The sequence below is a fragment of the Lycorma delicatula genome, chromosome 4, assembly GCF_047948215.1.
Source record: "Lycorma delicatula isolate Av1 chromosome 4, ASM4794821v1, whole genome shotgun sequence".
NCBI classification, from domain to species: domain Eukaryota; kingdom Metazoa; phylum Arthropoda; class Insecta; order Hemiptera; family Fulgoridae; genus Lycorma; species Lycorma delicatula.
The window spans coordinates 56,486,095-56,511,023 of NC_134458.1; the positions used below are offsets into that span (position 1 = coordinate 56,486,095).

Here is a 24,929-nt window from a genome sequence, read left to right on the forward strand (position 1 = left end):
TTTAATGTTCAATTATTTAATTGTTTTAATATTTTTAATGTTCTAAATTAATTTTTTTTTTAGAGGCAATAAAAAATGGTGCTCACTGGTAGACATAAAATGCTCAATGTATGGCGTCTTCTTCTTATGGGGTTTTTAAGTTTTGGAGGTGCATCGCCACCGATTACTGTAACTGAAGATAGTTTATCCTTATTTTCTGATATTGTGGTGTGTATTTCTATTATAGATTTATCTTGTATTCACATACCTTGATTGTAGATTAAGATAGTAATAAATTACTTATATGTAAGTTTCTGCTTGTGATTACAAAATGAAATGAAATTTTGAGTGATATAAAAGTACCTAATCCTTACATGAAATGAACTCGAGATCAATCGGATGCTCTACCAACTGAGCTAGTAAAATAAACTTTAAAAATTAATAAAATCAAATTTAAAACTATAACAAATGTGAAAGACATCACTATTCTAAAAAATTTAACTTTTTAAAGTCAATACCTAACTAAAAAAAAAACTATTATCATCGATTACTAACACTTAATTTGGAGTCAACTTCAAAAAGATGATACTTAAAGCAACATCATATTATTTATTACAGTTTAGTACATTCTTAAGTCTGTTTTATCTTATTTTTAATGTTTATTTTAGTAGAAATTTATTAGTTTTGTTTTTATTTATAATACAAAAAAAATTATGCCTGCATTAAAAAATGATAGATAACAACATATACATACGATGAGAAACCTGTGCCTCAATAAAAAGTAAACAATGCAAAAAATGACATTAAGTAACTATTACCATGCAGGATTTAAGTCTGTCTAGAATAAAGGAACATATATTATTCTTTTTGCCTTAATTTTCCAGCTTATCTTTCATGAGAATATTCCAAATATCAAAATAAAGGCGAAAAATCATTGCACTAAAATAATCCAGTAGTAAGTAGTAATAACAAATAATCTTTAAATTTTGTATGTAGACATATAATTTTTCATTTAAAAATCTTCTATTGATTTTATCTGGAAGAAACAACTGTGGAAGCATCAGAGGGACTTACTCTATTAAATAAGTTTTAAAAAATCAGCAAAATTTGTGCATTTGTTCATGATTAAAGGTCGAGGACAGAAAGAAAAAAGTTTGAGCCAGATCAAAAGTTCCTTTTGCTTAATTGAATCAAAAAGGCAATTAAATTACTAAAAACTAAAAAAGAATGTGATTCTAATATTTTATTTTCAAAAAGTAAATTCATTACCTTCCATGGCTTCATTCATAACCTCACAAAATGGATCTTTGAGGCTCAGTAGAGTTGATCCTTACTACACCATGCCCTCAATAAAGAATCATGCTTCTGGAAGGTTCCTCCATAGTGCTGCAGCTGGAGTGAGAATGGGAGCTGACATAGTCCCAGTTGCCTATTGAATGTAGAAGAGGTAAGGAATAAGAGAAAAAAGGAGGTTAGAAGAAGGAAAGAAACTAATCAACCTACAAAGAGAATGCCTCAGATCAGAACAGTTAACTGTCAAACTTAGGACCAAATTATTTCTCTTACTATCTTATGGTTGTAAGGAATTTGGAACATCTCAATGAGCAGAATTTAAAAAAATACTGTTAAAAGAAGTAAGGATTAGCATTGCAGACAAAAGATTACTCATTAAGTTTATTTATGTAACATTTATCTTGAAATGTACATAAAAAAAAAAATCTAGGATGAATAGTTTGGTTTAGTGTCACTTAAGAAAATTTATTTGAAGGTTTGTTACTTTGCACAGGTAAAGGTCAACTGCCAACAAAATAAAGAGGAAGTCAGTCAAGGAATATGAACATTTATAGAAAATGATACTGAATAAGGGTGCTACCTCAAAGAGATTTCATACTGTATCTATAGAATAAAATACATGTGTATAAATAAACCAATTTAAAAAAAAATGTTATTTTACAATAAAAACATGTAGATACTGTCACAACTAATTACAAAGACCTGCATTAATCATTACTTTATCTCTATTATTTCATTAGATAACTCATAAATTTTTTTTATTTCAGATAAGATCTAAACGACAAGAAACTGCAGGTAAGTTATAGCATTTCAATAAATCATTGATTACTGCATTATAACAACTATGTAATTTCTTAGTTACTTTTTAACCGTATTTATTCTATTAGATTTAAACAATTCTATTTTACCCTTTTTAATGGAATTTAAAAATATTTAGCTGAATAATAAATAAAATATTAACCTGTAATGCATTAATCATGTATGTATTAATTATTATCAAAATCATGTTAAATGCAAGAACTTTAAAAAACCAAAGTTACTTATATAAATTTAAGTGTATACAATTGTCAAATCTGTTTGTATGTATGGATCTCAGACACAGTCTTCTTCTTCTTCTTCACAAATTTTGTGTTATGAGATTAAAAAAACTTCAACATGATTTCTTTCCTGTATAAAATAACCTCCTAAGCAGAGAGAATACATTGTTTTCGTCAGTAAGAGCTATATTAATTTGTTCCTTTACAGTTTTAGTCTTTCTTATGGATATGATGCATTTACAGCTATTGAGGCAGCAGTGCCAGTCATCACAGCTGTTTTCTCTGAAACTAATGGTGTTCATTAAACATCAGTTTAGATTTATTTTATCATTTGAACAGCAAAAACAACTAAAGGGTATTACACATGTATATAGTTAAAGCATCCATCTACCACAAGTTGTTTATAAACTTATATGAACGGGATGAATCCTATAATTTTAAATAAATAAATCAATATCCCCTTTTCTGTTCTCTATGAACATTTAGTTCAATTTTTGCTTGCAAATGTTTAAACAGAATAGATAGAAGTCATATATATATATATATGTAATAATTTAAAAGAATTTAGGAATTTCATTTCATAGTACAGCATCTGAATTTATATATTATAAATTAACAAAACGCCTTGCTGTGATAGAATATGCTGGCAATTCAGTTTACATTCACTATATAATTATACACTTACAGTATGTAAATATAATAAAAAATATTGACTGATTACAACCATGTCGGTGAAAACAGAAATCTTTTTTTTAAAAAAAGTTCTGTTATCAACATTATAATGAATGAAAAAAATAAAAAATAACCCATCTAATATTGCTAAATATATGTAAAATAATAATAACATGTTTGATGTTAATCCTGATATTTTTATGAAAATTAAAAATACTTAATCATTTTAAAGTGAACAGGAATGAACTTTTTTGTTAAAAAAAAGAAACTTAAGAAAATAAAAATATAAACAAAATTGTTCCCTTTGAAAACAACAACATACTTAACATTTTAATAAATAATTAAATTTTTACTTATCTCATATAATGTATTCTTTGTCTAAAAATGTGATGTTACTTTTCGTATAGATGTATTTATTAATGATCTATCAAAGTTTGTTCATCCTTGAACGAACTAATGTAGTTTCTAGCATTGTTAATGGGCATGACAAAAATAATTACTCTAGATATAATTTTGTTGAATATTTATAAATAATAAGAGATTTTCTGTAAAGAAGATCCAGTCTTTAAAAAAAACAAAACCTATTTAGTTTGATAATGAAACTGGTAACGATAACATGTTTTCAAATAAATTATTAAAAATATGTATAATTTATAACAAAATTTATTAACATAAATTAATTTGTCATTACATCTTTGTATTTACATTTTGAATGGTTAAAAATGGCAGTTAATGATATACAGTTTTGAAAAAATTAACTTTATTGCTTGTTGAAATATTTGTCTATGATGGTCAATAGTGTGGTTACATACAAAAATTATAGACTTACAGAAGATGAGCCAAATCTTAAAATGAAATATTTTCACTCTACATTAACACATTGTTTACTGCATGTAGGAGGGCCTTGTTCAGTAATTGATTTTGCAGGAAATTTCATACTACCAAGACAACTAATTAAAATTTGTTCAAAAAGTGATTAAATTTGAATTTTATACCAGTACATGTGTTTATATGTCTCACTAAGTTCAAGTATTCTAGACTAAGGTCATCAACAGTTATGGCATGTTTTCATAATGCAAGTGATAAAATGTGTGTTTCATCATAATTGTATTTTGAATCATATTTTATTAAATTGTAGTTTATACTAAGATGTTATATTTTGTTAATAGAGTTATGCGACTTCGGATCAGAAACAGACCTAAGTTTTTGTGAATGGACAAATCGCAATGGTTCTACATCAAGATGGGAATTAGGTGCTGGTACGCTTTCAAACTGGTTAGGAGGCCCAACAAAAGATGCCAGCGGTACTGAAGATGCTGATAAAGGTATTGGTTGAAATTTTACATAAAAATATTTTATAAGAAATAAACTACTACTTTATAAAAAGACTTGCCTGGTGGCAGAATTTCCTGTTATTATATATGTTTACATAATGACAAACATTTTGCATTATAGTTACATATACACACATACACAGCCTGTAAATTCAATTTTTATCTTAATCCTAAAATTGAGAAGACATGTTTAACATGAAATGGTCATGTTTACATAAAACAGCATTTAATTTTGCAATTAGCAAGATTTTTTATAGCAGTCTCATAAATATATATATATATATATATATACACTCATAGAAGGCAGCCTAGTAATGAACTAATGACCAACCCACTAGACCAACCAGTAGATGGATGCACCTTCCCAAATAAGCTGATTTGGAAGTCGAGAGTTCTAGCATTCAAGTCCTAGTAAAGACAGTTCCTTTTATATCGATTTGAATACTAGATTATGGATACCGGTGTTCTTTGGTGGATGGGTTTCAATTAACCACACATCTCAGGAATGGTCGAACTGAGACTGTACAAGACTACACTTCATTTACACTCATACATATCATTCTCATTCATCCTCTGAAGTAATACCTGAACAGTAATTCCCGGGGGCTAAACAGAAAAAAGAAAGAAAGGAAGTAATGTAGAGGTTATTATCTGTAGCCCCTTACTGGGTTTTTGAATAGCATTCCTAGAGCAAATGGAAATTTGAAAAATTCACAATGTCCATGGTTTATTAGGATGAAAGTTTCTCTCTGGTGTATGTTTACCCTATGTAAGATGTCTCTTGAAAAATGGAATCCAGTATCTGTTTACAGTGAAAGTGCTAGATAAAACACTGAAAAGGGGATTGTACATTTAAATTAAACATTACATTTTTATGAAACTTGATTATCTAGTACATCTAACACTCAGCAGGATCATTTAAACAGATGGAAAAATTGTATTTTTTGTGTTTTTAATGTACAAGTAAAAACTGCATTTATTAAGGTGGAATGCATAAGGTTTTTTATTCAAACAAGGTCAACCACTAACTACAATGAACATAACTATCATCAACTAGTGAGAGATCAATTCTAGCCTACATTTGTAGCTGACCTTGAATGTAAAAGGCTCTCAGTTGAATAAGTCTCCTCTAACTGCACATATGGTGTTTCATATTAGATAATGAAACTGAAATATAAAAAAAAATCCAGAAAATATTTTACTACACTATCTGATGCAGTTTTAGGCTACTAGAAAATGTGTATAAAGATTTCATTGCAAACTGCAGTTAAATTACATTTGTTAAAGGAATCAAAATAGAAATAAGTGTATTAAAGTTAAATAGATCATAGATTTCTAAGAAAATCTGAGACTAGATCCAGTCAGAATTGCTTGAACTAGAGAGAATTTGATGGTATAATGTTTAAAAAGCCAATAAGTAAATATTAATTTAAATTTATGTTAAAATTATACTTTATTTACAGGTGGATATATATTTTTTGAGACATCGTTATTAGCAGCACCTGTGTTAAGAGTTGATGACATAACAATACGTGAAGGGCAAAATGCTTATATTGAGAGTAATATTCTAGAAACGACAGGCGCAGAAGGAAAGTGCGTTGGATTCAAGTAAGTTTTTCTGTTTTAATAGTTAGTTTTAAATATAAATCAATAACAACTTTTTTCAGGACATCTAACTCAAATTGAATTTTATGTTATGAAATATAAAAATAAGTAAAACTGTAACTCACAAGTAGTACTGAACTATACCTAAGGAATCTGGTCTAGTCCTCTCCTGTACTAGTGGTGTTTATTATTTTTTACATATGGAAAAAGAAAAACTATTTAGGTACAGTTGTTTCTTGAACATATAATGTATCCATTTTTCCAGCAAACCAATACATACATCCATATATATGGATGTAAATTCAACAGAATATATCAATCAAGACATGTTTGTTACTACACAATAGTTATTTAGTTAACATGTTATGAATGTCGTTTCAAAATCGAACCATTTTATATCTTAGGTGCAAAATAGAGGATTCATATCACTTATGTTGTAATTATTTCCATTCACCCTTTCTTATGATTCTTCTTTAAAACCCTAAAAATAGTACTTTTGTATAAAAAATGAATTCTGTGAATTTTTACTTTACTATTGGCAAAATAGAATTTTTTCACAACACCAAAACTTAAAAACATTGTTTCCAAACAATAAACTGTAACCCTGATTGGTGAAACATTTTCCTTACTTAGTAATGGACAGAGTGTATCACGAAGTTCTCCCGGGATTTTCATAAACTATTCTACTCCTGTAAATAATGAAAAAGGTTCATATAAACATTTGTCCTAAAATGCTTCGTTTACGAGTTACGGGTAGTGAAAAATTTCGCTCGAATTTCAGCTACCCCGGTGAATTGAGGTCGTACTGAAATTTTTAGCACGCTAATTAAGAGGCAGAATTAGTGATTTCTTATGGTTTTTGACCTAAAAAATTGAATAAAATATGTCCAAAAACCGTATCTGCAGTAGTTATGAAGAAATATGGGGTGAAAATCAATAAATTGGGGTAAAAACGCTGTTTTTTATGTTCGGCGTACAAATAACCTTGTTAAATAGGTAACAAACACATAAAAATTTTAAACCAGACTTGTAGAGAATTTAATCCTGAACAAAATGGTATAAGATAAGTTGAACAAAACAAAGAAAAGTTAGAAAAATTTTAGTTTTATTTAGAAACAGTACATTAGACGAAAGTGCATTATTCGTACCAGTTTATAATAAATTTGCAAAAATGAGCCCGCGATTTTCGACACATGTCCTGACACGCTTCTGTATTGCTTTTGTTGCTCTTTTTAGTTATTCAGCTGTTCTTAAGTTTAAAGCCGCATCCATAATGCGGACAATTCATTTCTCTCGAGATTGTATTTTTGTTTACCGCTTAGAAAGAAGTCGTGTACTAACGCGTGGACTGCACTGAACTGCACCGATAATAATTTCATCAATAACAGCGTCGTATTAGACAAATCGATCGCAGCTGGGAGGAATACTAGGTAGTGAACCTGTTTCCCGAAGATTGTGAAAAGTCGCACTAATTGTTTTGGGATATGGAGTCCTGCCATTCGGAAAACATATTTCATTCTGTACAGCAGCAGCTGTAGCATTACCATTACACATACCCAAAATGAAGACCATATCAGCGTATTCCTCTGTTGTAAATAAACACGGCATTACTTTAATTGCAAACTGATTTAATTACAAATACTAAATGCAGACTACTTGATAATTAATAGTATCAATTTATTAACTGACATATTAGAGTCCTAGTTGAAATGTTACCTGAGGAAAATTATTACAATTTATTCTATAAAATGTTTTTTTTAATTTTGAAAAAAGAATTGAGTGCACTATAAAAAACCACCTACAAAATAATTTTTATTTTTAGAAGTAAATATATTTTATAAAAGTATCAATTTCTAATTTTTTTTTTTACTCACACTTTTTTTTCATCTTTTATGACCGCATAGGATCACTTTAGTCAGTCCATTATCAAAGTCTCTTCAAAGGGACTGTTTAGGCCTTGAGGTCCTCCCAGTACTTTTTCATATGTTCCAATCTGTATGCCCTTTCTTGTGTTGAAAATGTTCATGTTGTGAGTTTTTTCTTGTGAGCGTGAAGAGAGGGTTTCTCCTTAATTATTTCATTTAATTTTATCTTGCTTGTGTTTATCTTCTGGTGTAAGGCCAATTTCCTTCAGATCCTCTCATATTTTCCTGATCCATCTGCATCCTGTCTTGGTGTTTTTGAGTTGAGATTTTAGTGTACTGGCTGTTTTAGATATTTTGAATCTTGCCTCCTCATTATGTATCCAAAGAATCCTAGTCTCCTCTTACTCATGGTGTCAGTGATGGGTTCTAACTTTGTATATGCCTTTGTTGGGCACAATCCACTATTGCCTTCATTGTCTTTCTACATTGTCTTTTTGCTGATGTAGTTTCTTCCAATTCTTCTTCAATTTTCTGGAGGTTTTTATTTTTAGAGGTAGAGGAACCCTATTTACAGGCGCCTAGGCAGTGTTGGGCTTGATAAAAGGTTCCGCAAGATATTATTAGGGTATGTATATGTTCTTACACACCACCGACTACTAAACATCTATCCCTCCTGGAAACCGCTTATGCAGCATTACTTTAGGAAGGTGGAAACACCCACTCACACAATCAGACATTGCAATCAAAGGAACACCAATACAATCACACACTCTACACAAAGATAAAAATGAGAGCAACACTAAGACACAGCAAGGCACAATTATGCCCACACACACACAGTCAGCCTTCACAGGTAAACACCAAACACATGCAGCAGTCAAACAAATTGTAGTACACATACACACCACTTACATACATGCACACACATACACACACACAACATCATGCACACTCTCAGGTACTTACCACATACTTACACAGAACTTACCAGGACATCCGTAGTCTAAGCTTCAGAAGAGGGGAACTTTCCTACTGGCTCGAGCCAGTAGAGTGACCACAGCTTCATTGCATCTTTCTTTCTTTTTCCTGTTTAGCCTCCGGTAACTACCGTTTAGATAATTCTTCAGAGGATGAATGAGGATGATATGTATGAGTGTAAATGAAGTGTAGTCTTGTACATTCTCAGTTCGACCGTTCCTGAGATGTGTGGTTAATTGAAACCCAACCACCAAAGAACACCGGTATCCACGATCTAGTATTCAAATCCATGTAAAAATAACTGGCTTTACTAGGACTTGAACGCTGTAACTCTCAACTTCCAAATCAGCTGATTTGGGAAGACGCGTTAACCAGTAGACCAACCCGGTGGGTTAGCTTCATTGCATCTAGTCAACCCCCATGAGGTCGGGGAGCCCCCTAGACAGTTTACTGCAGCCCTGTCCACCACACAATAACCCTTTGGCTCATAGCCCCCCTTCGGCCCTCTTCAGCGATATGCAGTTTGTCTACAACTAGTTTGGCAAATCTCACCACTGCGTTTCTGTTCTCTTCTTTCTTTAATCTGCTCGAAGTCTTCAGGTAAGAAGAAGAATTTTCTGGAGTCTGTCCCACTTTGATTGTTCATTCAGGTGGAAGAGTGTTTCTGCTGCATATGTGGCTTCCAGTTTTATAACTGTTTTGTGATGTCTTATTTTTGCATTTATGGATAGACTTTTTTCTATAGGTGTACCAGGTTAATTTTTGTGCTTTAGCTTGTTTGTCCATTCTTGTTTGGATTGAGGCTTTTTGTTTAGGTTGTTTATTATTATTTCTCCAAGGTATTTAAATTGGGTTACTACACTGTCATTATTTTTGGTTTTGTCGTTGGCAAAACTAAATCAGTTTGTTTTGAATTTTTGGCCTAACTTAATTTTTGGAGGGATTTTTTGAGCCATTTCCTCATTACCATTTCCAGAGCACAATTGAATAGTAGCAGTGAGAGTCCATCGCCTTGGCATAGTCCTGTTTTGAACTTAACTGTTTCTGAGAGTTCACCTCTGAATTTCAATTTTGACTTAGTGTTTGTGAGGGTCAGTTTTATCACATATACTACTTTGGGACGTAGTACGAAGTGTCTTAGAATTTTGTAGTAGAGATTCTCTGTGGATACAATCGTATACTTTCTTGAAGTCTTTAAACGTTGTCACCATGTATCTGCTTCTTTTTCTGTTGTAATCCTTTATTAGCTTGAGACTCATGATCTGGTGTGGACAGCTCCTCCAGGGTCTGAAATTGGTATTTTCCTAATCCTTTATCAAGTTGTAAACCGATTCTGTTGAGGTTGAGTTTTGAAAAAATTTTATATATTGTGTCTATGAGTGAGATTCCCCTGTAGTTGTTGGCGTCTCTTTTGTCCGCTTTGTTGTGTAGCGATTCAATGAGGGCTGTCATCCAGTGTTCTGGTAGTTCTTCTTTGATTCAGATGCTGACAAGCTGTTGATGAAGGATGATTTTTGCTGGTCTTCGTGCGTGTTTCCAGATCTCTACAAAGGTTTGATCTTCTCCCACCACATTGTAATTCTTCATCTCACCCAGTGCTTGACAGACTTCTTTTAATATGGGAGGGTTGGTGTTTTCTGGTGGTGCTGTTATTAATATGTTGGTGTCAAGGTTTAGGAGTTCTGTCAGTTCTTCTCAAACTGTTTTATTTTATTGACTATTTTTAACACAAACTGAACCAAATTTTCTTTGAACACTTTCTTTAGTTTTCAACATAATGCTTTTAATCACTTGACTGATCATTTTCTACTATATTTTGGAAAACCCCCCTACTGACCGTCATGAACAAAAATGTTGCAGAATTATATATATTTTTTCAGTTAAAAGTAGTTTCATGAATTTTATTCACAAAATTTTCTTGGAGTACTAAGAAAGTTTTAATTTTATAACGATGAGTATTTTTTTATCATCTACTCTGAAATTTGGCCTTTTTGTTTAGTGGTATGCATTCATTTATTTAATTAATTAGTAACTGCAATTTAAATTATCTTAGCTTGTTTTGAAGTTACTGGCTTACTGATTACAGGATGAAAAACATTAAGGTCAAACATGTGATAGTAATTTAATATTTTGTTTTGTTTTAGTTTTGCAATAGATGGTTTGAGTGCGTCCGGTTTAAGAGTTATACTACAACCGATAAACAAAGACAAGAAACCAGAATCTTTCTTTAGAGTACTTTGGGGAACTAAAGATCCTACTAATAAAATGTGGATGAAGTCAGAAGTATTATATACATACAACAAATACCATAAGGCAAGACTAATTTATTTTCTTAAATTAGTTTTAATTTCTCTAGTTTGCATTTTTAAATTTATTTCTGTTTTTATTTAATTAGATTGTTTTTAAAAAAAAATCAATAAAATACCTACCACATTATTGTGGTATTTATGTTTAATTTTGACTTCACATAAATATTATTACAAGGTTCTGTTATCAGAAAGATTACAATGAGTACAAAATTTTTAGTTGTTAATTAAATTCATTTATTTCAGTTATAATCTTGTTTGAACAAGCAAATTGCTTCACCCATGCAGTTTATAGGAGCACAACCTTTGCATACATCAGCTACCTTCTCATTATTTTAGATATTTTGCAACCAATCGACACTATCCAAAATACAATCTATAACTATCAAATGTATTTTATATAATTTCCAGATAGTTTTTGAAGGAATTCCGAAGGAACTACCAGATCCATACAGAAAGTATAGAGGTTATGTAGCTGTTGATAACATTGTACTAAAACCTGGATCAGAATGTAAAGGACATTGTACTTTTGAAGGGCCATTATTTTGTGGTTGGACTAATGATGAAAATGATGACTTTGATTGGTCATTGGTAAGTTTTGAGATAGTACCACCATTATATTTTATAATTATTACATTTAATTTCAAAATTTTGTTGGAGATACACACTGTAGGGGTTGCTGTGGTGGAAAAATAGTTTTTAGAAAGCATTAATCTATGTGTCTATTTATTCTCTGCCAATTAGATTATGCTGAGAAGCAAGTACCAGATGTTGCATTTCACTTATGTTTTAAATGGGTAATCTGGTAGGCATATCAAATGTTTGCTGTTATATAAATTAATAATATTAAGCTTTATTACTATAATGAATAATTGCATTCATTATGTATTATTTTTATGATTTTTTTTTTTTTAAATACCGAAACAGTTTTAAATTTACATGTAACTCATGTAGTAATTACAATATATTTTGGAAACATAAAAAATTCCAAGGTGAAGAAATATCCTACTGTAATGGTTGTGTGGTGTTACTTATATAAATATGTATGTCAAAGACAAAAGTAAAACTTAGCTTTCCGCTAACAGTACATGTGTAAGTATATTCAAATAGAAAAATATATTAAATTTTATTTACAATTTTGTGTGATTTTTACTTCTTGTTCAGTTAATACTCATCAACTAGTTTCAGCAGCTGTATAATCAGGAAGTATTTTATTAATAAATTTCACAAATTTCAAACATTTTATGTATGTAAACATTAGATTATAGATGGAAAACTTACTTTAAAAAAGAGGTACATTCCATACAGTTGTTATAAGTAGGTCGTCAATATATAACAATAACAACTAATAATATATACAGTGATACACATTACACGAGGTATTCAGCTAAAACAACTGATCTATAATTTTTTTAATAAAAGCATACTATATATACATACATACATAGTAGTACCTATTCACCAACAAACAATTTATTTTTAAGCTTAGGAAGGCCCTTCAGAGGTATTAATCAAACTTATTTTTGTTTACTTTTCGTAGTGACCCAAATAGTTATCCTTAAAAAGGTTTATTCTTAAAGTTTCTTTAGAAATCTGGACTTCATCAACTCAGAAAATGGGAGAACTAGTGATGCATGGAGTTCCCATTTATGTAGTGTATAGAGACGTAGTACCTGAGCAGTACATCACTGCCAATTTAAATATTTCTGAAATATAAGTTAAAAACATGAAACTCATTTATCTGGTATTGATAAAGGATGGTTTAGATAGAATATTCAAAAAATGTTTTCATAGAATTTTATAATTAGTATTGGTGCTGAATTCTAAGTTTCAACCTAACACATAGAAATGCTCACTGGAGTTAAAGAATCTAAACTTATCTTACTTCCCCTTGAAGGAGTGGTTAAAAGAGAAAAAATAATTTCTTCAGTTGAGCAGTTATTGCAGTTACTTTTGGAGTTAAAATTTAGCTTCAATCAGATCAAAAAATATAAAAAAATTATGAAATCCACCATTAAATTGGTTTTACCCTTTTAGGAGTATGTTAAAGTTTCAAACAGTGATTTCATAGAATGTTGAAGTTATTATCTCTGTTTCAAGCTTCAAGTTTCAAGTTTTAGTTATCAAGTTTCAAGCTTCTATGGGTTCAAAATACATGCAGTTATTAGTGAATACAACTTTAATCCCAACAATCTCTTTTAAGGATACCTATAAGTACATTTACTAAACTTGCGGTTCTGAGAGTAACAGTAATCTCTGCATAATATGTCAGAGTAAATATTCCTAAAAGATTGCATTGCTACATCTCACCAGGAGCAAGATTTTCTGGTTTTTTAAAATTGATTGTTCTTTTTATTCACTTAGAGACGATTAGGAAAAACTTTTTCTTAACAGTACCCTACTATTTAAGCGGAATATCCTTGCCATGTTTAATGTTTCCAGCTCTTCTGGTCTTGGCATTTCATTTCGGTTCCTATTTAATTTAATCCCTCCTTAGGAGTTATAAATCAAAATAATTTTTGCTTAATTTTCTAAAAACGCCTGCTGAAATAACTACATCGAATTTCAGCTCTTTAGCTTTGAAAAAAGGGAAAATTAATAACAAATAGTTTAAAAAGGACTTTTCTGTTTGAATGAACAGATCAGTTTGAAATTACTAATAATGTAGGAGTGCCATTGTGGTGTTCCAATAAACTCAGCTAATGTTTATTGTTATTTATTGATATAACTGAGTTAAAGTTGCAGATATATACTCTTTATTATCTATAAAATATATATTTCATACATTTGAACAGATGATCATTTAATAAATATTAAAAACAATGAGATAATACAGTATAGTTTTGCCCCCTTAAATAAACTATATCAGATTCTACCTGTTTATCAGTTTAATTTTTTTCTATTTATATAATTATAACATTTTTCTACAATATCTATTCTTAAAATTTTTAAGATTTCCCAACTGTTTTTAATGTTAATTACTGAATGTTTAATTTTCTATCCCATGCCATTACAGTAGAAAACTTGGTATTATTTTTTAAATTATTAAATAATTTGAAATTTTCTTGAATGATTTGGTGACTTTTACAATATACGTATGGTCATAAGTAGTGTAAAAATCTCATATACAAGGTCAGGCTGATCAGTCCTGAGCACAAGCCACTGGCCTTGTATATGAGGTTTTTTTCACGAGAGCAACCTCCTATTTTTCACCATGAAAGAATGTATTTACTACAAAAAGCACAGCAAATCATGACTCTGTCTCATTTCAATAAATCAATACATTAAAGATTGGCCTACAACCTGAGGTTTTTTCCACGAGAGCGACCCCCTCTTTCTAGTTAAATTTTCACCACAAAAGCATGTAGTAAGCACAATTCTGTATTACAAAAAAATAAAAATAAAAATAAAAATAAACAAATAATTAAAATTTCATGAAATAATAATAAAATAAACTAATTATGAAGGTTGTTTTATTACTTTGCCGGTTAATGGTGAGTAAGCCACTATATTTTCATATATTAATAAACAATACACAATTGTAATGGGTTTAAAATTCTCTTCAACTTCAATATTAATTTTCAAATCAATAACACCCATTTTTATCAATTCATCTTGTCATGAACAATCAATCACGAATAAGCGATATTTGTTTTTATAATCTGAATATGTATATGGTGAATCAGTCATTTTATAATATGATTGTTTAAACTCCACAAACATCTTGTACATCAACATTCGATCCCCCTCTAAATCCTCATATGGATAACCGTTTGTATTTATGAATACTTTAATATTTTTAACGTTACATGAATCAAATTCTGACGCGTTCTTTGTAGCTTTATTTAATCTATTGGTTTGAAAGCCTACAATAACGTATTGAGGTTTGTCTAATTGTGATGATGTTTTTACATTCCAAGTCATAGATTTTGTTTGTGGGACTGTTGGATTCTGATGAAGTTCCCAACTTCTAAAAGGTATACGTAACTCTTCATTTTTTCTCTCAATTTAGCCAATTCCAATTGATATTGACTCAACACCTTAAAAATATGGTACAAGCCATGCAATATCTGTTATTTCTACTTTAGATTTATGATCTGAAACTGTGGATAGTATTGCGTTCACATCATCACTAGTACGTTTCAATAATAATTCTTGTCTGTTGTTTATAATTATTATTTTGTAGTCTTCAGCAAAACCCAACATTGATAATGGTATGTATAAAGTAAAAACACCATCATCGTCCATATTAATTTTATTTGTACCATTAACCCATCTGGCTTGTTCCAACAATAGAATCAAATTATTTGTTATTGAAATCACATTTTTCATAATAGAGGTCACACCTACGTTTCTCTTGCTGGCCACCTCTTGCCCATTTATTTTATAAATTATCTCATCGAATAGAAAGGCAGCAGCAAAATTAACTAATTCTGATGTTGATTTTTTATTGTTTTCACCTACAAGTTTTCCACGAATATGTAGACAACTATCACCCGGAACTGTACACTCATCTGGTTGATTTATTCTTATTATAATCTTATCATCTGCTTTAAAGTTATTTTCAAATGGGGTGTGTTTGTGTACTTGCTTATGTTAACGATTTGTCTGTTCACGCGACTTTTTTTAACATTTAAATAATTCATCTTTCAATCTATATAATAAAATTATTTTTTTATTTCAATAACTTATTGAAGCTTTCTAATTTTCCCCCAACAATTTCAAATCCTAGAGATTTTAATTTCTTAATGCTTCCCTCTGTCAATTTATAAGTTTTTTAAACTCATCATCATCATCACTTATATGGCATTTCTAATAAAAAGAAAAAAAATCAAATTGTAATAATTTATTTATTTATTTACATTCTCTCAATTCCAACGACATGCTTACCCATTCACCACGTAAATTTAATAACTGATCTTTTTCATGGGTCAATTTTATTATTAAGTTGTTAATTTCTTTTTCATCTACTGGTACAAATGTAATTTAAAATGGATATTCTTCAATCATATCACCAGGATCTACACTTAGTGGGAAATGATACAAAATGCTATCTTGTTTCTCGTTTTTATATCCACCCGAAATAATATTACATTTTACACGTATTACATTTGCAGGAGCTATATTTATTATTCAATCTGAATAATGCGTTAGATTTGGTTTGAGAATTCTCAACCCATAACTTAAGAGACTACCAATACTTGAATCTTTATCTGAAAAATCTATCCACACAGTGCTTTTAATTTGGTGTTAATATTGGTGTTTGCTCGCAAGGTGATGGATTTTTTAATATTTTTCATTTCACTCTGTATATATTCACCAATATCTTCAATTTCATAACTACCCGTTGGTATTGTTATGTAATTTTTCTTTGTAAATTCATGATTATTATTTTCATCTTTTTTAACGTTCTTGTCGAACGCATAGCACAATTTATTATTTTTGTTCTCTTCAACATTTGGAATAATGTTGGCCATCATGAACCATTTTTATCCCAATTCATATTGGCCTTTCGAAAGGTCTATTGGAGGAAAAAATGCTTTTTTAATCAACGAATTGTTTCCATCAATCGATAACAAACACGACATATCTAAAATAAATAACGTTAAAATTAAAAATATATAATTTATTCTAATAAAAATTCTAAACACAATCGACCACAAATTACATCATCATCGGCTTGATATCTGTTATAATTGTACGTTACATTAGATTTTCCAAAATAATTCATCAATTCTGGAGATGGGTGTATGTTTCCTATACTATCAAAATAATCTACATTTTTATCGATTTTTCTAAAGCAAACCAAAGTGTACCACGACCCTTTGAAATGTCCAAATTGATTATAGCACGTTCATTTTTTCTAACTTTTTTTATAAAGTATCCAACATAAAAAAACCTCTAAAATGTTGAATTTTCAATTTTTTGCATACTCAATCAATTCGTTGTCATATAAAACACGCCACAGTATTGAATCGATTTTTTTTTCCTTTTTTTAATATACCCCCACTTTTCTTTAATTTTAATCTATCCCCAAATTTAGACTTTAATTTCATCGCATCTGTTGCAGCATAGGCATCCACTCTTTCAGTCAAACTACTATCTGGGGCAATTACACGTTCCCAAGCTCGCTTAGCAAGTGCTTTATCAGGTGTGCTCTGGTTTTGGTGTCTGAATATTTTGAATAGACTATATCATGCATTTTACAGGCATCATCCAATTTATTAACAACTTTATCTCCACATTTTAATCTTTTATCTAATTTCGTCCCAGGTCCACAATAGTTATAACCTGGTATGTGCGCTTCAACTGGTAATAAATCTACAGCTTTATTCACCACAAAACCAATAATACCACGTCCTTTTTTTCGTCTTTGTTATCTTCTTCTTCTTCTTCATGTCTGTATACAAAAAATTTAATTTCAATTTAAATAAATTATTGATATAAAAATTTAAATGATTCTTCCACAAAATATATAGAAAATATACTAAATTTATCGATAGAAACAGGCTCGACAAAATATTTATAATATTTTTTTTTACATATTTCTATGGTTTATGAAGTACTTTTAATTTACTCATTTCATTTTCTCGAATCATTACCCCGACAATGGATTTAATATTGTCTTTCAAAATCTCTTCTACATGATTCGCGATGAGATCTTCTGTAATGTGACCATTTAATTCATCCTCTATATAATTTGTAATTTTTTTTTTAAGAGGTTCAAGGGAATCTTTCACAAATTCAACAGTTGCCTCTGCAAGTTTTACTTTTTCATCCTCTATATATTTTTTGATGTTTACATCATGATTTGTTATCTCCCAATTTAATTGTTATAAACCTATAAACTTTTCACCGAGAGTGTTTGTGTATTCGTCAAACATAAGGTTACATCGTTTAAAATTCAACGCATCATTTTCATCGATAGGATCAGATATGTTACACAATCTATGATGTTTTATATCAAAATTTCCATCTGGTGTGAGTGAAAAACCTAACGCTGGTGGGCCTCGTCCTCCTTGACGACCTTTGCCTAATTTTATTCTTGACATTTCTCTATATAAAAAAATAAAAAATTAATATTCAAAAATCTATTCAAATTCAATGTCTTTCAATTCTTTAATTATGGATATGATTTCATTTGAAACGCTCTTGTTTCCAGCATCATATTCACCCACAAGTGTATACAATCTATCTATCAACTCATTTGGATCGTCCCAATATAAATATACTGGATTGTAATTGAATTGAGCATGTAACCACCCAGAAGCACTAAAAGATGTGGATGGTGTTTTATATGGGGAGATTGGGTAAACAGGGTTTTTTGAAGGGAACAACTTTCTAATCACTTCATTATTTTAAAAGATTTATTCAATTTTACTGTATCTGTATCATGTTGCAACATCAAATGAGCACCAGTATGTTTTAACATTTCACCATAAGCTTTCATATCTGCTCTGTGAACCTTTTTCAAGTCTGGATTTTTATAAAGTAACTACTCTAAAAGACCTGGTGTGGCTGGATAAATGAAATCCCCCAAATGAATTTTATCATTTATAAATTCAATTTTAATGTCACTCAAAGTGCAAGTATCTGTATTTTTATCATATTTTACACCATACACATGATCTAGAGATACTTTTTGACCTGTAATGTTGTTTGTTCAGATAACAAAAAAAAATGTTGAAGAGGCTACATCTTCTTCTTCTTCTTGATCATCTTGTTCCAACAAACTCTGTTCACACCTATCTTGATGTCTTTCTAAATGAGGTAACAATCTATCACCCAGTTCACGTCCTACTCTATCTATATCAAATTCTCCATCGGTTGGAGTTGGAGGAGATGGTCTTGGTTTATCTACTTTTTCTTTAATTTCATTTATAGGATCTATTATCGGTTTGAAGCATTTAGCAAATAAAGATTCTTCCTCAGCCAAACCCATCATAAAGGTTGTACGTTTACGTTTAAAATCTTTACTAAGCTTATCGATTTCAATCATTTGTTTCTCCTTCTTCATTGTTCTAAGAGAAAAAATTAAATTAAAAACGATTATTTTATTAGTGATATTAAACACAACGTTAAACGTTACGTTTAACAATGATGAATTTATCAATATTGTTTCTATATCGACCTTTATTTTTATCATTCTCTTTATCGATAACTAGAAAATTACATTTGTTTGTGTTCTAAACTTGATCTCACATCGATTTAAAATCATCAAAAGACATGTCAACGTTTACATGATCATCGTAAATGACATTTTAAATTGTCTTGTCTGAATAAAATTAAAAAATTGCAATTGTCTCATACAAGTTGTTTTGGTATTTTAGTATATGTTTGTGCTAGATAAAAACAATCAATTTTATTGTGACAACCCCCTGCAAAATAAGCACCGATATTATTTTATTTCTCTTTGATTACAACATCAAAAATCATTATTGAATGGGGCTCAATAGACTCTGGTTGAGGAACTTGTTCGTTTTCAGTATTTTGATAATAACCCATTTCAGGAATCAACATCATCAAATTTGATAACATTCTATAGAGAGGTTGATGAAGAGACTTGAAGAAATATACAAGTTTTGAAAACGTACTCCGTTTTCTTGAACTAAAAGATTAAAAACTACATTTGTTTTATCACAATTTAATGGGCCACATACAATACATATAATAGTGTTTGGTAAGAGAGAATCATGTCTACTTCGTTTTTTGAATGCATATCCCCTCATTGTGTTCACATGGGGAATTTTGTTTTCCGTTGTACTTCCTTCATATCTCTTTAATTATTAAAAAAATATATATTTTAAACTAATAAGTTAAACTTAATCAATTCTAATGATTTTAAACTCACATTAACATTAAAATTAAATTTTGATAAGAGAAGTAAACACACATTGAAACAACCAATCACATTAAAATTATTTTTTGATAAATCATTTTCAAGTTCTTTTCTAACTGACTAAATCATCAATATCATAACATTTATCAAAAATAGTATCACGAATTGTTTGCAATTCATCTATTTGAAAATCTATTTTTAAATTTATTGTTTTGCAACCAACATCTAAATAATTAATAATCCAATAGAATGATTCAATTGTCACATTAGACTACAATCATCATAATCATTATTTACAAATAGAGAATATTCAAATCTAGGTGATGAATTTGGCGAATTAAATTTACCATCAAGTTTATTATTACAAGGCTGCATTCCTCTCTATATCTGAATTAATTTTCTTATTATATAGACTAATGATAGTAGTAGGTTTATTGATTTATTTTCAGGTAGGTTTATTGATTTATGAAGGAAACAGAATTGTGCTTACTACACGCTTTCGTGGTGAAAATTTAACTAGAAAGAGGGGGTTGCTCTCGTGAAAAAAACCTCAGGTTGTAGGCCAATCTTTAATGAATTGATTTATTGAAATGAGACAGAGTCGTGTTTTGCTGTGCTTTTTATAGTAAGTACACTCTTTCGTGGTGAAAAAGAGGAGGTCACTCTCATGAAAAAAAACCTCATATACAAGGCCAGTGGCTTGTGCTCAGGACTGGTCGGCCTGGCCTTGTATATGAGGTTTCTATACTACTGTCATAATCATGATATGTAGTTTTGTAAATGCCATGTAATTTACATTTATTTTGAAATTATTAAACAATTCACTTTCAAATTAATGTAATTTTTTTTTTCTAAAGGCCTTTCAAAGCCAGTTATTAGCATCTTCTTCATCTTCTTAAGTAACTCCGCTGAAGAGATGCTGAAATTAGCTCCAAAATATCTTTTATTCCTACAATTTGAAAGTGAGGCATTTAATAATTTTAAAGTGTTATCATGTTTTGTTATGTTGTTTAACCGATTATATTTCTTATCTACAATCTTCCATTATGTAAAATAGATTTTATGGTTTTATTACAATTATAAGCTATGGTAAATTATTTTTATAAAAAATGTTTGTTACTTCTATAAAATATTAAATTATTCTTAAATTAAATGAATTTATTACTTATGTAGATTAATTTATACAACTGGCATATTCATTGGCCAGCCAAAATCATCCCAAAAGAAGTATTTAACTTTTAAAAACAAAAAAACACATAAAATGTTTAAAAATTTGCATATTAATGCATCAAATTTCAGAAAGAAAATATTACAAAATGTTAAAGTAATTATTTTCACTTTTTAAACATCTTAACATAGAGTTCTACCAATATCTTATCTGGACTAATATCCAATCCCTTTCTTGGTGCTATTATTGCCTTACTTTAGAAGGTGAGTTGTATTTTATAATTTTATAAAGGGGAAATCTTCCACCATGCTAATATATGGATACTTGTATGATATCTATTTCCTTGGTCTTGTTCATTATTTCTTCTATTATTAATTATTTATCTTTGTAACTTTTTATACAGTGATTTCCTATTTATTAATATACTTTTTATAAAATTTGAGTACAAATTTTTACTAGATTCCTTCATGTTAGAAATTTTTAATTAGATTTATTTGTTTCATTATTGAGTTTTATTCAGTTATCTGCTTATGTAAATGATCGCTCTTTATTTTAAAAATTTATTCATTCCTATGATCAACATGATTGATATTTTACAAACTGAGTAGGTTTATAACTGTGATTCTAACTCAGTTCAGTATGTAGTATAGGGATTATCTTTGGAATGGAATGCAAAGTTGTCGGGAGTTTATAGATTCTCCCTACGGATCGCAGAACCTGGACAGAGTCCCTTGCTGCTAGATGATTCTAACGGACGTGCTTTTAAAAGGTTTATTTTAGGTGACGGGTCTAATTTTTCAATTTTTGTCTTATTTAATATTTTGTGTTTTTAAGGACGGATTTAATTGCATTCCAATCCGTTGTTAAACCAGCGTTATCAAACCCATTTTATGGGCCGACCGCGGAAGGCTAGGCTTATGAAACCTGTCCTCCCGATGTAATTCCCCTTCAGACCGTCCACTGAAGTCCTTTCGGTGCTAACGCTTCATAGGCTAGCAGGAATACGCCACAACGGGGCACTAACTGTATGGAGGGAGCAATGCACCCCCTTCTCCGGAGGAGTCGCAATGATCTTTAAATGAGGGTAAACATTAACAGACAATAATGTTTTCTTAATATGTTATAATCCACAAAAGAATTTAATTAAAAAACATTTAATATCAAGAATTAACCTCATCTTATAAGCTAAAATAAATGTTTGTTTAAAATTTGATGAGAGTAGACATAAAAGTTAATATACATTAACTAAATGGTTCATAAAATTCTTTCATGAAAGTTTTGAGACATTAAATTGTAAAAAACAAAAAAAAGGGAAAAATGATCATGTTTCTCTGCATTTTCTGAAAAAGAAAATTAATTTTATAGTTTTATTTTAATGAATTATTTACTAAATAATACAGAAAAGTACAGAAACTCTTATTTGGTAGATGTTGCTTCTTTTTTTTTACAAGATTTTTACAAAGGTATAAAAACTTAAAATCAGCATTTTTTCATTATCAAGACTATAGCTGATTTATTTTCTGAAATTCCCATATACCAGAAAATGGGCCACCAACCAACACTATTTCACTACCCTAGAGTCCTATGATCCACATGTCTTTCAAACTTGTTAGATATCAGCTATTCACAAAAAATGGAATCTATTAGTTGTTAAGCAACATTTTTTTACATAATAATAATAATAATAGTTTTCCGCAGTTAAATACAGATTCAATTGTTAAAAGTAGAATAAATTTTTATTAACTGTAATTATTTGAAATAATAAACTGGCTGCATAGTATAATACTTCACAGGGCAGAGGTAGTCGAAATCCATCAACAGGACCTGCTACAGATCGTTCTAGTTTTATTTATGGTGGTATGGAAGGTGGTTATGCATTTATTGATTCATCATACCCTCGTCGACCAGGTGATGTTGCCAAACTTTCTAGTATGGAATTCGATCAAACAGGTATTTCATTCTTAACAAATTACTCATTTCAGTTTCAGACATGTTTTTCATATCTTGTACAATTTCAAATGCTACTCACTGAAGAACTAGGATATATTTAGCAAATACATTTTTTTTTTATCCAGGATTTTATGTCATCAGTAAGGAGTTGAATTTTTATGTACGCTAATTTATATACAATAAAATTATTTTACTGCAGCTACTATAAGGCTGTATCACTTTCTTCATTAATAGAAGGGAAAGACACAGTGGCAGCAGTCTACTATGTACCTCACTGAAATCTCTTAATCCAGTTTGAATTACAATCACTTAAACTAGTGTGTAATGTAGGATTCAAGTCATTTCTAATTGAGAGTAAGTGCTACTACCTTATCCTGTTGTAACTTGTCCATTGGTTTTGTGTTATTTTTCATTAGACAAATGAATAATGAGTGTGCTATGAGGTGATAGACAGTGTCAATATTTCTACTTTCAATAGTAACTGTTTTTAATTAAATAAACTATTGAATAATAATTTTATAGTTTTTGTTCTTATAGTTATTTGGAAATTGTTCTTGGTATCACTCATTTATTCATCTATTAAGACAGACTAACAGTAGTTTCATTATATCTTCTATGACAAAGCATATCAGTACTGGTCTAGAAAATAAAATATATCATGTTCAGTCTGGATAAAAAAATATAGTTTTTAAAAATTAATTTTATTGGTTTTAGTAGTAACAGTGAGAGAAAAGGAAAAGTATCATAAAACTAAAGAAAAGGAATAATTAAGCCTTTCAATTATTACAATGATCAGAGAAGATATGAAAATTATAGTGTGAATATTATAGTGAGAGTTTGCTTCTCACAAACTAAAACCTTTTAGTGTTGGAAGGGTGAATTAGACACAAAATGGAATGACATTTGAAAGGTGAACAGTATGGTAAGTCACAAAGACAAAGCAATGATCTCATTTTTCCTTGAGACAGTTTGTGGAAAAGAGTTGGGAATTCAGTTAGAGACTTAGTAATGATGTTATAAATTCCTTTAATAGTATTACAATAGGATTTATGTAGAGCTTTGAGGAGAATAGGAATAAGCAAGAAGTTAGTAGAGATGATAGAGGATTCTACAGAAAATTTCAGGGCTGATTCACAAATCATTATTGCATCATTATTGGATTAAAGCAGAAACAGGAGTCAGGCTAAGTAACAGTTAGTTGTTTCTAATTTCTAATTAATATAATGATTGAGAGTCATAAGGAGAGAAGAAAAGTTAGTAGTAGAAGAGAGTAATAGTCTATTTCCTGATGATAAAATTATACAGTTTGAAAATGAGAAAGGATTACCGAAAAAATTGGAAACATGAAATGAAGTTAATAGAAGCATGGAGATAAAGATAACTATTGAGAAAAGTAAGATAATAGTCATAATTAAGAAGGAGTACGATGATTAGAAAAAATAAAATTGCAAGGTAGGAAGTTAGAAATATTAGTATGTTAAAGTACTTTGGAACTGTAATAACAGAAAATCAAAGATTTAGGCAGGAGATACAGGTGACTTCTACTAAATTTCAAGAAGATTATTTTAGGATGCCAAAATACTGGAAAGGTTTAAGGAGATACTATATAACTGTTAGTTCAAATCTTGAACTGTGAGCTGAAATATAAGTTATCACAGGATGACAAGGCAATAAGTAAGACTCAGACATTTAAACAAAATTTCTAGGAGTATGATCAGTATGACAAAGCCGAGACACTTCAGTCATGTTAAAAAGTGGATGAGAAAATACTCATAGGGTAGCTGGAAAAAACTGTCACTAATGATCATCATCATGTATTTTGCCTGTTTGCAGGTCCCTGACACCATGTTGTCTGTATCTATTTCTGTCCTGTGCTTTTCTTTTTTCATCTTCAACAAAGCCT

General features: G+C 29.9%; 1 protein-coding gene across 3 annotated transcripts in view; it reads left to right on the top strand.

Annotated features, from left to right (window-relative positions):
• Positions 1 to 24,929, top strand: part of LOC142323411 (MAM and LDL-receptor class A domain-containing protein 1-like) — an 89,341-nt gene that overhangs the window by 30,643 nt on the left and 33,769 nt on the right. For 2 of the 3 annotated variants that reach the window (XM_075362992.1, XM_075362993.1), the window contains 7 exons: positions 64 to 207; positions 2,040 to 2,067; positions 4,151 to 4,306; positions 5,779 to 5,923; positions 10,908 to 11,076; positions 11,481 to 11,660; positions 22,855 to 23,026. In XM_075362992.1, the coding sequence (XP_075219107.1) occupies positions 76 to 207; positions 2,040 to 2,067; positions 4,151 to 4,306; positions 5,779 to 5,923; positions 10,908 to 11,076; positions 11,481 to 11,660; positions 22,855 to 23,026 (982 nt within the window). In that variant the 5' untranslated portion in view covers positions 64 to 75. The remainder of the gene's footprint in view (positions 1 to 63; positions 208 to 2,039; positions 2,068 to 4,150; positions 4,307 to 5,778; positions 5,924 to 10,907; positions 11,077 to 11,480; positions 11,661 to 22,854; positions 23,027 to 24,929) is intronic. The other variant, XM_075362994.1, reaches the window with a different exon arrangement.